Raw genomic sequence first — 16362 nt, forward strand, 5'->3', positions numbered from 1 at the left:
AAAAGAAAACATCCTCAGAAAGTGCAACGGCACTCACCTTATTGCTGTTCTAGACCCCTGGAAGAGGAAAAGTTATACGGATTTAGTTGAGGAAAAGGCCAAGGGGAAAGGGAAGTTACATTCCCTAATAGAAAGTAAATCCTGATCAGTTCCAGTCCTGAGAAGATGGATGACAAAGGAAAATCTTGACAGAAAGCAGCAAAGATTATGTCAGGCATAACAAGCAAAAATGGTTTCATGTCTTGATTGAAAAAATTAAGACAAGGCAGCAGGAATAAATCAAATATCCTGCAACGATTTAGTGGCTTTAGATTCAACATCCACTAGCTTTTGGTTGAATGGCACAGGTGCAGCTAATTCTTCAGATTAAGATCTTCACAAATTCTTTTCTTCAAAAATGGTTCAAAATATTTGTGTATATATAAAGGTATTGAAACTTTAAAACCGAGCCCAGGAAACACCTGATCAGTTCCAGTCCTGAGAAGATGGATGACAAAGGAAAATCTCGACAGAAAGCAGCAAAGATTATGTCAGGCATGACAAGCAAAAATGGTTTCATGTCTTGATTGAAAAAATTAAGAAAAGGCAGCAGGCATAAATCAAATATCCTGCAACGATTTAGTGGCTTTAGATTCAACATCCACTAGCTTTTGGTTGAATGGCACAGGTGCAGCTAATTCTTCAGATTAAGATCTTCACAAATTCTTTTCTTCGAAAATGGTTCAAAATATTTGTGTATATATAAAGGTATTGAAACTTTAAAACTGAGCCCAGGAAACACCATAGATATCAAAAGAAAAGATTGCTGTTAGATTAAAGAGTGGGAGTATAGCACAGGATAGAAGACATCCAACAAAAAATTCAGAGTGATAGATTAGCTTGACAGAACATTTGCAAAAGCAGATTGCACCATAGGAGAAAATTTTTTAAAAAAACTGTTAGACTAAAGGCGTGAGAACATCATATAGAATAGATTGACATCAAGCATAAAATTCAGAGTGATAATTAGTGAGGCGCAGCATTTGCAAAAGCAGTCAAAACCATAACAAGCCAGAAAGTAAATAGTATTGGTAGATTACCAAAATAAATTATAAGTAACTAATAAAACTTTTCGAGTTGCAAATGGAGTGGGTAACAGAAGCTTCAGTAAGGATTTCCATTGTCATTGGAAGCCCCCAAGGCAGTTGCTATTCAGGTTCAATCGTGCAGCACAGGGATTGTTGCCTCAGGTGGAGGGACCCCCTCTCTACCCCCAAATGATGATTTCCAGACAATAATTCTAACGGAAATAAGCATAAATGACATACTCATGTCATGATTTTAGTCTTTAGAAGCATATCAATATAGAAAGAATAGCATCTTTTGATTCCCTGACAACCTTGATGAAAACATTGACATTTATCTGTCAAGCTCAAGCAAAATTCTAATGTGGCAGTTTACCCCTTCAGACCCAGACCTTCCAGTTGATCTAAAACCAATCAACTCTGTTGCAAAATTAATGGATCGCAATATCTGCTATCTCTACTTCCAGGATGATTACTTTGCCATATCTCTTTTTCAGTGATAAATTTTCCTTATTTTTTATTGTTTATCTTAAATCTTAATATTGAGATCCTAAGTTACTAAATTGGAATTGGACATGGATTTAGTATACCGGTATGGCAAAAACAAATCAGGGGGGAGTGTGGGGGGCGAGGGGGGATTGTAAATATTCATACAAAATACATATAAAAATGCAAGATATATACATGTTGGCAGACTAAAAACAAATCCACCATAAATTTTAAATTTGTTGAGTTTCTAACCTAGTCTATTAGCTCTCATGTAAAGTTGAGTTTCTTAGCTCTCAAAACTCAACCTTAGTCTATCAGCTCTCAAGTAAGGTTAAGTTTACCTTAACTTAGTTTTTTTTAATTCTACTTGACAAATATAGGCTTTTTAGAAATTCAAGTCACAGAAGCAGCAAGAATGAAATACCAAGTCCTTGGGAAATATTTATGCTTCTGTGACTGCTTAGTTTCTGTATAATGCCTCCAATATAATTCTGCTTCTGTTATTTTATCAAACATATCATAGGTTATCAAATATACCTGCCTGTGACACATATTTCATAAGCAGTCACGAAAATTGAAATATATCTGTTTATCAAAAAATACCTGCCTGGACTCAAGGCATTTATGAAATCATTCAGTCACGGAAGCAGAAATATATCCAGGCTGTGTAGTCAGCAGTCACGGCAGAGAAAAGTTTAAGCAGCTAAAAATATGTTTTGTGTGTTTGTATTACTTCTGAACATCAGTTTAGGATTTAGGGGACCTTTTATTGGTTGCAAATCAAACAAAAACAGTCCAAACGCATAGAAAATGACATCTAATGCATCTGGAATCACCCAGGTACACATAGGTGTGGATTCCAAATGAATCTGGCTGATAAAAATTGTGCCTTGTCCAAATCCTCAAGCAAATCATTTCTGATTCCAATTCCAAAATGTATCATACCCAGAATCATCTAGGTTTTCGGCCAATTTGGTAACTTAGTTGGGATCTTTACATGGAAATTTCCAGTTTTGCCAATAAGACTATACTTATTTTGGATGGGTTTCTAATCTCTATTACATGGAGATAAGAACAACTGTTATAGCTGATTTTTTTATTTGTTATCTTTGTTTTGGATTTTTGTCTGCGCTTAGGTCTGTTTTGTTTTAAGTCTTGGGAATTAAAAAAAGCAATGTTGAGAGTACATAGATTAGTACCATTTTGTTACAGGTTAGATGGTTGCTGATCCATAATTGACAACAAAACTATGCTTGTGCAAAATAGCAGTCAAACAATTTTTAATCCATATTATGCTACTTGAATTTCCATCCAAGTGATAATGGAATTCTTCACAAATTTAGTGTTAAGAGTTTGCAATCTAAATGTAGCAACAATCCAGAAATAATCAACACCATAGGGAACATGGATTTTCATCCTAGAAACCTCAAGAAGAGGAAAATCAGTTGAAATTGGCAATTGAAAATCTTCCAAGCAATTCCTTGGAATGAAAACAATTCCAAGTGTGATAAAGATATGAACTCACTCTAGGTTTTTCCTCTCTTCCTAGTGCTAATTGGCTTCACACACTTCAACCACGAAAGTTGTGTACTCTGTCAAAAATTTCATTCATGGCTTCAAATGTTTTATTCTCACTCTGTGGACTGTGCTTTGTAGATTGTTCCCAATCCTCCAAACGATGGTGCATTCACTGTGGAATGACTTCAATTTCTCCAATTCAAACCCATACATGTCTTAAATAGATGTTGGAGGATCCCTACCATGCTTTGGATGTCTCTAGAATTGAATTCAGAACATCAAACATCAAACAGTTTGCTTCACATTCTTATTCTTATCATAGTGAGAGACTGCCCCTTGGTGCAGACCAGCAATTTTGTAATCTTCACAACAGTTACAAATCTGCCCTAGTGGTTACAAAACTGCCCCTTCATACAGACCAGCAGTTACATAATTGCTGCCTCAGTGGTCATATAGCCCTCCATCTTCTGGAAGCCACCAAAATACTGCTATAAATAATGTCATATAGCCCTCCATCAACTTTGGGTGCCACCGAAATACTGCTTATGGTCTTAAAAGACAACCACACTTATGAGGCCAAAACCATGTCCATCAACCCCAAAGAGTCACTAAATTTGAACAACTGGGCTTGGTGATGAAATAGATCAAATGCAGACATCCTAATTGTTAATTTCAGAAACCTGAAGTCCATTGGACTCAACCTTCAGTTAGTTATACTTTGCCGACTGTCATTGCCGAGTCATTTGAACTGTTTCTGTCATGCTCATTGCTAATTTAGGAAATCTGTAGACATTTTTCCTCCCAAGACATGTCTCCATAAATTGAAATCCCATTGACTTCACAAAAAAGAAACAATTGAAGCTATAGAGGACCCTTAACATCACATGTGAAAGAATCGAAAAGCATAGCTCAATATGCAATAATATGAGTGTTCTTGAACATAGAAAGGCCATACACTTATTCTTTAGACCAAAAGCTTGTAAACATTAGATATAGATAACTGCTAATTCAATACAAACTATACTGTTTTTAATATGGACATTTGCAAGGAAACATTTAAATACAGATCTCTAGGATTTAAGGAAATAATGAAGGTGATGAAACAGGAAAGTGAGATTGGATAAAAGAAAAAAGAAAAATTAAAAATTGCTTGAAAAAGATGACATTAAAAATCTCCTTCAAACAAGAAATGCAATGAGAATGAGAATCATTTGAAGTAAAGCAATGCATTTCAAATTATTTTCAACTTGATGGACTTTATTTGACAAAGTCGATAGCACAAATACAAATCTGCCTAAGAGTTCACAAATAATCGAGTGAATTCCAGTGCAATAATGAAACAACTATTGGAATAAAACTCGACAATAATAAAAATCGTATCAGAGAGGGCACTCCCAATCTGACAGTGCAATATATACAAACATGACGCTAACAAAGAGATTTTTAGTAGAAACAACAGCAAAGAAGATAAATAAGAAAAAGGAAACAGAACCCATTCCAGATGGCCACCAAAGTAGCAGAAATTAAAAAATTATTTTGCAGTTCAAGGAGCTTCAACTCTCTTCAAAAGAAGGTAAAATTAGTCACAGGAAGCCCCTTGTAAGAAAAGTTAGGGCAAACAATAAAAACTCTATGACAATGGTTCTATGGAGGACCCTTCTCTAAATTTTCTCAGCAACTGTTGCTGAGTAAATTTAGGTGAATTTTGCAGTCAAATGATCCTGCAAATACCCTATTTCAGCTCCTTCAAAGAATTTTAGCTGTATTAGCTGCCATTTAATATATTTTTTAATTTTTCCAATAGAATCTTCTTCAGTGTTGTCAAGTTGATATTAAAGTGTTAGGCCTGTTGGTGTTGGAAATAAGCCACACCCGGACCGACGATGGACTGATTCAAAAGGAGCCAATAGCTCAGTGGTAGAGCACTCCAGCAGCGTATGGAAGGTCCTAGGTTCGAGTCCTAGCTGGTCCATGTCTCAACATGGTATCAGAGCCAGGTCCAGGCTAGGAGCCCCAAGCACACGAGAGGTGTGGCTTAAGGGGGGGTGTTGGTGTTGGAAATAAGCCACACCCAGACCGACGATGGACTGGTCCAAGAGGGGCCAGTAGCTCAGTGGTAGAGTACTCCAGCAGCGTATGGAAGGTCCTAGGTTCAAGTCCTAGCTGGTCCATGTCTCAACAAGGCCAGTATCACAAACTTTCTGTATTTCTTTCTAGCAGGCACAGAAAATTTTCTGCTCAGATTTTTGGGGGAGGAATGTTTTAATTATTGCATTTTTATATGCTTAATGTTCGTATTTTGCAGTTTTTACAAGTTGTAATTTTTTGTACAGCTTCCTGGCTTTTCTTCACAATAACTAATGGAAAAAAGTTATAACTGCATGGGACCAGTTCTATGCAAAATGCCTCAAGATTATCTTAGCCACTAAAAAAGTATGGTGGCGACCTTCTATCAAACCATTAGGTTAAATGGGTGTTATTGTTTACACTCCTCTCTGATAGCTGCTGATATTTTCCTCTTAAAAGTTGTAGGTTTCTGAGAGTATTCCAAACTTTGCATTTGATGAATTTATATTGTTTCATGGGACCACATGCAGCTTAAATATTATTATATTGGCCCCTCCATAGAAAGATTGCCTAAAGAGCATGATTCGCAAATGATACACCCTGGAATTCAACATCAAGTTAGCACAAATGATTTCTATTAAATTTTTGCAATAAAATTACCAGTAACACGATGATTTTATTCAAACTTGAACACACAGTTGTAAAAGTACATAGTTTGTTATCACCTTATTTTCTAGGGTGTAAATTCAGCTAATTCCACTTATTCCTCAACTGAACCTATTCTAGAAGGGAGTTACGACCAATCACCCAACAACTCAACAAATAAAGATAAATTAATAGTTTAACCCAGTAACTATACTAACTATTTACCATAGTTCTAAATATTTAAACTTCTCCACTAACCATGTGTAATAATTCCTTACACTACCCCCTCTTATTTAGGAGATAAACAACTTTGTATGTGAATTGGGACACACCCTTAGTTCAACATAGTTACAAACTTACAATTACTAGTGTGTGTGGCCACACTACACATCTTTAGCAGGATAAGGCCTCATTGAACTCTCAACCAAGGATATGAACGCACTCAGCTATCCTCCTTCAAAGTTGTGAACAAGGACACACACAAGTTCACAACTAGCAACAAATGATCAACACTTTATGAATAGGAGCAAACTTTACTTTTCACAACATGTGAGGCACAGGCCTCCACTAAACAAATATCTCTTGATCTTCAGTTGAGTCTTACTAAAAACGTTCCTTTGAACCAAAAAAGCTAATAAACCATTACTCCAATCTCCAAGTTAGCTACAAACTCAACTTTGGAAGTTTTGCTCCATCCTTCTACGGTCCTTAAGCTTCTTGCAGATTTTCACTTCACTCAAGCAAGTTGATCCATATGACCATGTGGACCACAAGATGGAATATGGAACTCTCCAATGGTTCTAGCAAGTTCTTGGAAAGTATGTGCAAGATGTTTTCCTAGACTTGCATCCTCCATGAGATAATACTCCCCTCCTCAATCAAATTGACTTGTGTGGGCATTGGTAACCACTAATAGTACATCCTTTTATATAAATATGTAACTTACAGGTTTGGTAAAGTTAACTTTAATGACTTCTTTAAATAGAAACAATTAAATATAACTTTTGGTGAGAGATGGAATAAAACACTTTTGCAAGATGATTTACATTACATTTTCACAGATACGCAAAGTTTTGCTGGAACCTGCATTCCAGATAAAAATTTATAAGCCTAAACTACACTAGCACGCTAAACAAATAAACTTATAAAACTAAAGAAGCTGGAGCAAAGTTCCATTCACAAAAGGATGAGAAGGATATTTGACCCAAAGTGGCAAAATCTCAACAAATAACTCAACCTAGTTCATGTGATTAAGAACTAAGATAGATCCTCCAAGTAAACTAGAATACTTTTAAAAAAATGAACCCTAATTTTTCCTCCATGTAAAAACTTTTAAATTAAAAAAACCTTGGCCACCATTCTTTGTTGCCCAGTGCTGCTCATCCTCACATTGCCTCACAATTTCAACAAATCTGTGAGATCCTCCTAGATAAAATCATGCCACAAAACCATTTGCTTGTTGAATTGAAGAGTTCCTTCACACTTGTACTACCACCAAAGGCAAACTCTATAACCCTCTAGAGTGCCCAAAACCATTTCCCTCACAACTCTTCTCTACAAGATTAATATGATTTCATGCATTATATTTTACTTATGAAGTATGGCTTGCCCCTCTCCATAATCAAAATGCTTTTGCAATTAATATTTTTTTTTAATTATTGCTTCTTTGTCACCTATCCTTAAACATTTTACACTTCTACCCATCAGAAAGGAATCAAGTACAACATTAATTTTCTAAGGATGGCTCAAGCACATCTATTTCTGCACAAGCTTCTTCTAATGGCAACCACTCAAACTGGCATTGACTGTATCCTTTTTCTATTTGCTGACTTCGTTATAATGACAGTGCTTATTGCCTTAACAATTGTTGTTCACACACTACAACAAAAACCTACTCATGCCACACTTTCTTAACTAACCAACAACCTTTAGTCAGAAATTAAGGCTCTTTTCTCACAACAAACTTAACCAACTCCAATCTGAATGAGAAAGAACTCACAGCTTTGCAAAGCTCTAATACCATATTTAAATTTTGCAATAAAATTCACAATAACAAGTTGATTTTATTCAAACTTGAATACATATTCATACAAGCACATGGTTTGTTATCACCTTATTTTCAAGAGTGCACAGTTCACCTAACTCCACTTATTCCTCAACCATTTCTATTCTGTGTGGGTGTCTCGAGAGTGCACAATTCACCTAACTCCACTTATTCCTCAACCAAATCTATTCTGTGTGGGTGTTACAACAAATCACCCAACAACTCAACATAGATATACTAATATTTTAACCCAATAACTATACTATCACTAAGTATTAATGATAGGTTTGAGAAAATGTGTTAAGCATTTGAACAAACAATCTACACACCATTTTGCATAACAAAATGCAAAAATATGTAATTGTTAAGCATACCTACCATTTAGAATACCATACTTTATAGTATTACACTAGTAAAAAGATGGCTGATCTCTCTTGTGTCCCTGTAATGTGTTAAACCTAATGTGGCTCCTATTTCAAATGCTTTCCACACTTCATCCATTAAAGGGTCATATATAGTTGCCCTTGTCAAGTCATGTAGGGAGGAAGTTGAGGTCTCTATCGGGACTACAAGTTGCTCTCAGGTGAAAGGTGCATCATCATTTCACCTATCTATTTTCTATCTCCCTACTACCCTCATAACATTGGTCCTTTTGTGGTTGGAAAGCTTCTTGTCATTTAGTGACAACTGGTGTTGATGTGCATGTGCAAGTGTATTTGAGCTTAGGGTAGTTTTGTGTAATGACCTCAACCAAATATTTATTAATAATTTCAGATCTGAAAATAAACTAACAATATATTCTACAAATAATACCAAAAGCTATCTAAACTAGCTAGCTAGTCTTGCACCAAAGAGGCCAATTTAAATGAAACCTTAGAGAATGTTATTGAAACTGATTTTTCAGATATGAGCATCATATAATCAGATCTGAAACTGATTAATAACAGCTACAACACAAAATCTCCCAAACTCCAAAATATTAAACAAAACCCACAAACTATCACTCCCACAATTTACCCAAATCACTTAAAACAACACAAATGTCACTGTTTGACTTCCAAATATAAAATACAAGATATATAGTCTGTTACAAACATTATAACAGCAGCAAACTGCTGTAATGCACCCACAAATAACTCACAACAACACCAAACACACAACTATGCTCATTAAACCACTCCAAACAACTCCATTAGAGTCCTACAAACTGAAATGAAGAAACTAACAAATCTCCTATCTTCCTTCAGCCCAAATGCAAACTCTAGATGAGATTGCCCACTGTGAACAAAGGGTTTCTGTCCTCTGACCACCTGCTGCTCATGGGTTTTCGTCCACAAGCCTTCTACTCCAATGGGGTTTCGTCCATTGAAGAATCTTCCTGCAAATTTGCAAATATGAGAGAAAAGTGATATCAAGTATGCCCTCCAAATTACTCAAATCATAATATTTGTATCCATCATGCTTGTAATATTTGAACGCCCAAATTCAAACTCCCTCCTTTGGAAATCCCGCTAATTTAATTATGACAATTGCCAAAAGTTGTCATTGAGTTATCAAAGATTCTCTTGAACTTGTAACAGTGGAAACTTTCTAAAAAGCATCCTGCAGCAACTTTCCCAAAATGGCACAAGTTCCAATTACCACTCGGTGTTTCCAAAAGTTGTCATTGAGTTATCAAATATTCTCCTCCACTTGTAATGGTGGAAACTTTCTCAAAAGTTATCCTGTAATAACTTTCCAACAATGGCACAAGTTCAAACACCCCAAAGCTTCCAAATATTTAATTTAATATTTGAACGTCCTTTTAATATTGATAATATTTGGAAATTCATAGTTATTAAATTAATTATTCTTACTAAGATTGTCCAATTAACCCATAAAACTTAAAAGAATAAATGGGTTAATATTGACCAAAATCCATTCTTTAGCAAAAGGGAACATGACATTTTGTCTCCCAAATGACATTATTTTGAAGTTGCTATTGAAAATGTTTAGGTGGCAAAGGATCATATTCCAACACAATTTGTTTTTGTGGTAACACATGATGCAGTCAAGTTTGTGAAAAGGGCTTGTAAGATCACCTACTCTAAGAGAATCTCTTTGCTTCTTTTGAGTGATGAAATTTTGAATGAAGGAGCTCATTATGTGAAGATTGGGTTGATATACAAACTTAAACATCTTTGGCCTAGATTGTCAAACCTTCATTCATGGATTTCCAAGCACGGTAAGCCTTTCTTTTTAAGCCTATTGACATTTAGCCTTGTGTGTAAGGTCTTTTTGTAATGTTTGGTGAACATGTAGATGACTAGGTGAGCATTGTTTAAAGGCCACTAGTCATTCTCTCTCAAAAACTTCTTGGCTCTTTCTCTAGAAATAGATGCTCTTTCCCATCCTACTTATTATCATATTCAAGTTGCATTAGATATTTCAAAGGGATTACCTCTAGGAATATGGCTAGAAGTGGAGGATCATATCTAGAAGCAGTAGTTAGACTATGAAAAGTTAGCAATTCATTGTTGTGTTCACTTTGGGCTGGGGCATTTGGCGGCGATTACACAAAGGCTAAGCCTAAATCTTTTGGCCAAGCCTCATGGTGGAAAGATGCCAATTTGTGGGGCTGTTGTTGAGGTTTTTCAAAAGCCCTCTATCACCCCTTTAGTCCTTCCCTCTCCTAGAGTTGGATCTAGGATTTCTAAAAAGTTTCTAAAAAGGCTTCTTTGGCTCCTTTGATTCCCCTCCTAGGGATGTAGTTGAATCTAGACCTTTATCCTCCCTGGCTATTGATAATCCTATCCCATCCCCAAGCATCACTATGGCGGTCCTTCTTCTCCTCTACCTATGAAGACTACAACTCTTACTTCAGATGTTGTTCCTTCAACAGTTGTTGGAACTTCCCCCCTACTCTTTGTGGACCCTCTTGATTTCTAGTGAGGTTGTCCCAACTAAAAGATTTGGACCATTGTTTCCTATCAAAATGCTTTGTTTGGCAAGAAGACTTTCCTTCAAATGGTCTTGAGATCACAAGAGACATAAGGTTGGATCTTAGATAGCTCTCTTTGTAGGATCAATAATGTTTATTTTTCTTAGGTGACTACCCACGTTTGGGTATTTTCAATTTTGGTCTTTGCTTTTGTTTGATGAGCTGATTTGACTAATAGGTTTTTAAAAAAAAATTTCAAAGTAAATGGGTGGGGGGCCAATAGAACCCTATCTAAAGTTAACCAAAAACAACATTAATGATAGGTTCGAAATTCAATTATTTAAACATATCATCTAACTATAAATACTAATTCCTAATAATTTCCAAAACAATAATCAATTCTTAACATCTAGTTTTTTAATTGGCTTGGAAATTTGCTTTCCAAGCTAGTCCTAGACCCTTAAATGTCTCTTTAGTTTTATTCAAATTAGAGGATTTTTTCCTCTTTAAAAAATGTAATCATTTGAGTAGCTTTGTTGGATATGAAAACGCAAAAAGCAAATCGTCATAAAGAAAAGAAAAGGCTTCTAAAATTTCCTCTTCCTCAGAGCCATGTAATCTTGAGCAACAAATTACTAACCATAATAAATGCAACTTCCAAGCTAATCCCGAAGTATTTCCACATAATGAAATATGAGAAAGGGTTAAGAAGAAATAAAAAGAGCTCAAAGTCATAACTCTTTATCAGGAGTTTCAATGGGCTATGTAATGGCCCATGTTCAAACCTTGTTGAGCATGTTCTCAATGCCAAACCAGTTAAAGTAGTTAAGAAAAAACCTCAGCCAGATTTCGCAAAACTAAAATTCCTGGGTTCGTTTACAAGACTGGCAGTAAGGTGAGAATTCCTGGCTATTAAATATACCCAATGGGATTAGAGTTTTCAATTTGACCATTATATTAACATTAAAAAAATAAAATTTCTCATTTTTGTCCTGACTTCACTAAATTGAACAGTAATTACTAATTTATCAAGCTCAGAAGAGATCACTCGTAGAAGAAATGACTACTCATAATAAATGGATCATTGAAGGATTGACTTGACTATGAAATACAAAATAAAGTTAAACCCAAAAACTACATCTAAAATTGTGGACGGTGCAAATTCCAATAGCTTAAAAATTGAAGAGTGACAACCATTTCCTTATAAACCCCTTGGATGCTAATGGATCTACATTAAATTTTCAGACATATTAAACAAGAAAGGAACCACTCACTGTGGCTTCTAATTTGGCACAAAACAATATTTACTGGGCAAACATTTCCATTTTTTAAAATTAATTTACATCCCCCCAAACGATCATCATTCTTGTCCACAGTTAGACAGATTACCAAATGCCAGCCATTGTATTATTCACCAAAAAATAATCCCAAATATATCATCCCACCAGCGTTTTGATGTTTTTAGATAGGTACAAAGATCATTGAAGAATCTTTTTGGTAACCTTTTTAACATCCAAGAGACCATAATTGTTAAATGTAAGCACACTAAAATCCTCCCCCCAAAAATATGTAAGCACACTAAAATCCTCCCCCAAAAAAATGTAAGCACACAACTAGAGCAGACCTTCAACTCCTAATTATGATTAAAATTTCACTTACTTTTATAAGGATCAAACCGAGGTCAACCAACTCATTACACCATGTCCATACTGCTCTTGCTGATTAACAAATCAAGCACAATTTCCAGTAGAACTTCAAAATCTCAAAAAGGAAAAACATCAAATGGAATAAACTCGATCAGCAGAGCTTAGAAAAAATTTCGTATTAAATGAGAGCACTGAAATTGAATAAAATATACCATCGAACTCACCAGGTGCAGCATATCCAACTAAAGAGCTGTGAGCCTATAGTAAAATATTAAAAACATCCCCTCGTCAAGAATACCAGACCAGAACAAATATTGTCCCAAGTCTGTCCTATGTCCGGGGAAATTTAAAGGATAACTTAAGGTTACCAAATCCACGCCTCCTTGCTTAAATGAAAGGAGCTCAATCGGTAATAGTAGGGCAATTTATATCGCTACATATTCATAAGTACAAATGTTCGAATACTGAATCCACTAAAATACCACATCCAATTGGGTGTGGTAAACTCAAAGGACGAGGTCAGGAACAAAAGCTAAAGTCCCAGGTGAATGTGATGGAAAAGATATCCTTGCTGAGGATACAACCCACGGGAAATTTACCTATGAAAATAAGATCCCTGCCTTCCCCTTAAAACACCCAATAATCCTCGAGAATTCCAGTTAATCCAAACGGGTGGAATTACACGCTACAATTTTCAAAAACATGGAAAATTGGAATCAATTTAAGCTTTAACCCACCTGCTGAAAAGACAAAACGTCGGTCCTAAAGCGCGTGCGCTCTCCCTTATCGCACTTGATCGCCTTGGGCACATCGCGAACAATAACGCCTCCCGGTATAACGGCATCCTGCTTAGCCTCCCCTTGTAGGTCGATCAGGCAGCCATCTCCCTTACAATACGATAAACGCAGATCGTTGGTGATATCGTAGCCGCGACCCACAGCTCTAATTGCGTTCTCCGCAGCCACTTGGGCCTTGCTCCTACTGTTCTGCCCTGCCATGCCCTAATACCATGGTCAGTGAAGGTGCCGGGTTCGACTCCCTGTCGCTGAAAAACTCATTATGGCCGTGCAGAACCAAAGAAATAGATGCTTTCACACCGTCATACGTCTGCCTCCCCGGTCCGGTCTACCTACTCTCTTCCCGATTATTCAACGTTTTTTAGTCCCTTTTCACTTTCCTTCCCACTCCACCTATATCTAGAATCGTCCGTATGCAGACAGACAGAGAGATGGGTATCCCCTGTTATTTATTGAAAATTGGTCCGGCCTTTGCTCCCTACTGTAGATTTTTTTTCGCTTTAATGTTTTTTGAAATACGACTGTCCGCTCCGGCATTAATGAGCGTCAACGTATGGCAGAATTTTGATTTCCTTTTTTGGAGAAGGAGGGGCTTCAAAGTCTATAGGATCGCGAGCTGCCACACGTTGCTTTGACTCTCAAACCTACGAAAATGTGCGATACGTAATTCTGCCTTTAACTCGTTATGCTGCCACTTGTTTGCACCCTGCTATTTTTTTACGGTCTGCGCGGACCGTCACTTCTTTGTTTTCTTGACGTTTTTTATTTGTTCGACATTACTTGCTGTAGCTGTCCACGGATAAAAAGACGGAGGCGTCAAAAGATAATAACGGATATATTGTTTATTACAGTGGCTTGGATTTTTTGACGGCCTGTCCTAAATTCCAAAAAAGTCCGAGAAAATTCATTGTTTTTGACAATTTAAAAGCATGATTAAAGTGGTCTGATTTAGTATTTATTTTTTAATATTTAGTATGAGAGTGATGCATGGTCTATCTCTTTCTTAAATTTTGTGGAGGATTCATGAACCAATAATGATGTTTGTTTTAGGGAGGGTTTTATTAACCCTGTTGCTATCAATGAGGATTTTATTAGTTTCAATCATGCTCTTGGATCTAACAGAGGTTAATAAGGTTTGTTTTTTGAGTGGTGGGTTAAGGAGAGTATGAAAGAGATCTTTAGATAAGATTGAAGTTATTTCAAATAAGAACAAGAGAGTTTGATTGTTGTTTAGTAGTGTGGAGCTTATCTAAATTAGATTGTAGAATTTTAGATTTATGTTAGATTACGGCTATCTTATATACTTCTTATGAATAGGTTTTGGTAGATGTTAATATCATATTTATGTTTCTTAGAAGTTTGATTTTGTCTAAATTGTTCTGAAGGTTATTTGTATGAGCCATGTTTGTACTGTTTTCCTAATGCAAAAAAATATATTCGATTTTATGAAGAACTATAATCTTAAAGTGTATCATTTTTTAGAAAGAAAATAAAGTTTTAAAATTTTTAAATCCTTTAAGTCCTATAATAAGTACAAAATAGTAGGTTGTGAAAGTTGTAACATAACTATCTCAGAAAGTGATCCAATCTAAAAAGGACATAATGGAAAGTTTTCATAGACCATGTAGAGTCTTCATCAAGTTTTATTTTGTCAAATAAACTAAAATGCTACAATGCAATGTTAGCCTATATAAGGGTGTGTCTTCATTAATTATGACCACTACTTTCATGAGCAAAGAGATGACAAATACTCTTTGTAGTATCATCAACTGTGGTACCCTATATTATTATAGTAGGATTAGCAAAACCATATTAACTATAATACCATTTGAATAATTTGATAACTCTTCTTTCACAATAATTTAAACATCACCTCTAACCTCATTACCTTCCTTCCTTTTAACTGGTGTGTTCAATCAACAAACATCTTTTATTGTCATTAATAAGAATCATCTTCTATGCAACGTTGTCAACTACAAAACCTCTCCCAAATCTTTCCACCATAGGTTTCAATATCTCTTTGATTTTTATCATGCACTCTAGCAAGATCTTAGACATTTTCTAAGTAAATACAACCAGAGAATATTGTTATATTTTACAACATATTGACAATGTTCATTGAATTATAGAAGATTCACAAGATGCATACTCTCACCTAATATTAAATTACTATTATAAACCACTTTATAACTTCCATGAAAAATGCTAGATAGCACAACCAATTTTAGAAGAAAAAAAAATTACAAAGGGGGGCTTGAAACTTGCATAGAAAAAGAGATCTAAACCTATGTTGCATTTACAAAGCTTGGGGAGTGTTCAAATTTACCCTGGAATTATGCTACAATGCTAAATAGCAATATTACTTCCCTACCCATTCTCTCTATTTATATAAAAACGTTCTAAAAATACTTGTAAATTGATATATTTGTTGTTGTCCATTCCAAGCACTTCATCATCTATGTTGCATTAATAAAAGATTGAAATATTGCCACACTCTTCATCTTCCTTGGGCATCTAAATGATGTTTTGAGATTGATAGATGTCATTAGTATTGATTATAATATAGATCTCATAATTAATGACATCTTATTATCAAACTAAGCACCCAAAGAATTATTGTCTAGAGCAAGTAGTAGCATAAGATCATTTCTCATTTTACCTTGCTAATTATACTGGATACTATTTTTAATAGCACTCATGACCAATGATTTTCAAGTTATCTTATTTGGAAGGATTTTCATCTAGAGTGCTAATTTGCAATACAATATTTCAAAGGTGGGTTAAATAATAAAATCAATATGTGATCTAATATCTCCTTGGAACACCTCTATGTTATGTTGTTTCCGTATAAATGACATCACATTGATAGTTGTAACAAGCCACAAATTGCTCATCCAATTTAACATCTGTAAGATATCCATGACACATTGTAAAGTGGAAAATTGGGAACCTTAGCCAAATTCATCACTTGAGAGAAAAGGTAAGAGCTTAACTAAGGTTCAATTTTCACTTGGGGAAACTTTACATTCAAAAGAGGGGGATGAATCTACTAGATCCAATCCCAAAAGATGCAAGGATTGAATACTGAGCAAATTGGAATGGAATTAACCCTCTTTTGTAAGTTGGTTGATTGAATTAAGACAAAGTGTTGAAAATGGAGACAAAGTATGCG

The 16362-nt window shown here is 35.4% G+C and overlaps 1 protein-coding gene across 1 annotated transcript in view; it reads right to left on the bottom strand.

Annotated features, from left to right (window-relative positions):
* Positions 1 to 13826, bottom strand: part of LOC131058279 (MACPF domain-containing protein At4g24290) — a 50546-nt gene extending 36720 nt beyond the window's left edge. Inside the window, exon 1 of the mRNA XM_057992155.2 lies at positions 13131 to 13826. Within this exon, the coding sequence (XP_057848138.1) occupies positions 13131 to 13391 (261 nt within the window). The 5' untranslated portion in view covers positions 13392 to 13826. The remainder of the gene's footprint in view (positions 1 to 13130) is intronic.
* Between the last annotated feature and the right edge of the window lie 2536 nt (positions 13827 to 16362).

This window comes from Cryptomeria japonica, chromosome 3 (genome assembly GCF_030272615.1).
Source record: "Cryptomeria japonica chromosome 3, Sugi_1.0, whole genome shotgun sequence".
In the NCBI taxonomy this organism is placed as follows: domain Eukaryota; kingdom Viridiplantae; phylum Streptophyta; class Pinopsida; order Cupressales; family Cupressaceae; genus Cryptomeria; species Cryptomeria japonica.